Genomic DNA, 1,929 nt, shown 5'->3' on the forward strand with positions numbered 1-1,929 from the left:
AGCGACTGGTCTAAATTAAACCCAGAATTATGAAATTCATAAAGTACATAGGATTTCATATCTTTTGAAATAAATATCCCGCCGAAGCGAAGCGGAGGCGGCAAGTAGAGCTAAACCTAAACTACCGGCCGCTACGCGGCGGCGCTCGGCTAGTTTTTTATGATTGTAGTTATTATCCGGAACGATGTGATTTTTCTTGAGAAGCCCCAGACCATAGCCAAGATATTTTGACCCTGGGTGGGTTTCTCTGTACACAAACCGACGATATTATGAGCATACGTGAGCTTTGCAAGTGTTTCCCGTCTCAGCGCATCAAGATCAATTCGTACGGCGAGTCGCGTTCGTCTCTTGGTATGGCGGGAGTTCTGCAATAAGCAATGGTGTAAGTCCATTAACTAGACAGCCCAATGTTGAATAACTCTCACCGATTCTTTGCCTTGGCAGGCGTCGTCGTCGCTGTACAGTGGAAACAATCGCGGCTTACGATAGGCGTCGGATCGAGTGGCGGTATTGCTGTAGCATGGGCATGAGGAAGTGAGCCAGCCGAGTGTACAGGTTTCAAGCAAGAGGCTGGCTGCATATTTGAAATGCTGGCTGTGCTGGCGTGCGCTCGATTCCAAATTTGATCTCGTCGATATCTCCGAACAGCGCGATCATGTAGCCCAACAGGCTTCATCAAAGGCACTGGACGAGGACGGAGACTTGCAAGTCCATTCGCGGGATTGTCGATGTCTATTGCGAGCCCTCGCTACTTCGACATTCCAAATTTGCAACACCGGAAATTATTAGCGAAGCTGCTGTGAAGACCGCTTTATCGAGGTTACCGTTAGTGCTGCTTCCTTGGAGCTTGCGTCTACAACGACTCTTGTTAGAACGCTCTACCTCTCCATTTTTCGGTAAGAGTTGATCTGAGTACCTCGTGCCAATTGCGTAAGGCGGAATTGCGAAGCGTGGAGATCCATCATGACTTGTTCGTATCTCTCGATCCACATGCGGACCTCGCGATCTTTGACAGATAACTTACTGGGATAATTTCAGACGAGTTAGGACAAACTCACGTTCGAGTTGGGTGTTCGCACCGTTTGCAGTCCAGCAACTTGAGCTGCGTGCTCTCAAGATCCTGATGAGTGATGAGAAAGTCTTGCTCAGCTTTCTGCAGATATGCGGCGACGTTATCAAGACACCGGCAGTTTCAGTAGATCACGAATTTAGTAGATCAAACCTGTAGCAGCTTGGCACTACACTTCGCTGTGGCACGTAGACCAACCAGCTCCGCATCTTTGTGAGCGATTTCTACGTTCACCTGGTTGATACCTTGTGTAGTGGCAGACTAGCAAGCCCGCATACATTGGAACTCTACCAAGACCTACACAAATGCAATCACAAACACAAATTTAAAAGCGAAATGTGTTAAAATATATGTCGAATTTGTGATATGTCTGCTATCATACCAAAATCAACACTTTTAACGTTATGGGTACATGTACGCGGGCCATTCACCTTTTTGATGGCTAGGGCCCAGCGACTTGTGCTAGCGAGCGAGCACCGGAATGCGCGTTTAAAGAAGCAGGTGATGTTGATTCTACGGCTGCGTTGTATGTACTCTTTTGATCGTAATGTTCTAACAGTTGCAGCGCTAATTGATCCTGCTAAATCGCCCTGGCACACGTTGTATGCTAGTCGAGATCGTGGGAGCTTTATATCAGTTGTCTCCCTTGATCATGAGGCATTTGATTGCTTGCTACAGGTGTTTAGCGTGCATTACGTAGTTAAAAGCGGCGTGGGCAAGCCAGGGCGGCCCCCAAAGTTCATTTCTAAGCACGCTGTGTTAGCTTGTATATTGCACTTCTATACAGCAGCCATAGAGAACAAGACGCTGTGCGAACTTTTTGGTGTCCCTCAAGCTACCCTATCTCGAGTCCTAGCTAA

At 47.5% G+C, this 1,929-nt stretch overlaps 2 protein-coding genes across 2 annotated transcripts; one reads left to right on the plus strand and one right to left on the minus strand.

Annotated features, from left to right (window-relative positions):
* Positions 1 to 421: 421 nt before the first annotated feature.
* PITG_16406 (uncharacterized protein) lies at positions 422 to 1,349 on the minus strand (the record flags this gene model as incomplete). Its single annotated transcript, XM_002897406.1, has 6 exons — positions 422 to 748; positions 825 to 853; positions 917 to 1,023; positions 1,080 to 1,153; positions 1,223 to 1,248; positions 1,304 to 1,349. 6 exons carry the CDS (start codon positions 1,347 to 1,349, stop codon positions 422 to 424), a joined length of 609 nt encoding a protein of 202 aa, XP_002897452.1.
* A 158-nt stretch (positions 1,350 to 1,507) lies between these two features.
* Positions 1,508 to 1,929, plus strand: PITG_16407 (uncharacterized protein; the record flags this gene model as incomplete). The annotated part of the gene is made up of 2 exons (XM_002897407.1): positions 1,508 to 1,806; positions 1,857 to 1,929. 2 exons carry the CDS (start codon positions 1,508 to 1,510, stop codon positions 1,927 to 1,929), a joined length of 372 nt encoding a protein of 123 aa, XP_002897453.1.

Source organism: Phytophthora infestans, genomic scaffold, assembly GCF_000142945.1.
Source record: "Phytophthora infestans T30-4 supercont1.44 genomic scaffold, whole genome shotgun sequence".
Taxonomy (NCBI): Eukaryota; Oomycota; class Peronosporomycetes; order Peronosporales; family Peronosporaceae; genus Phytophthora; species Phytophthora infestans.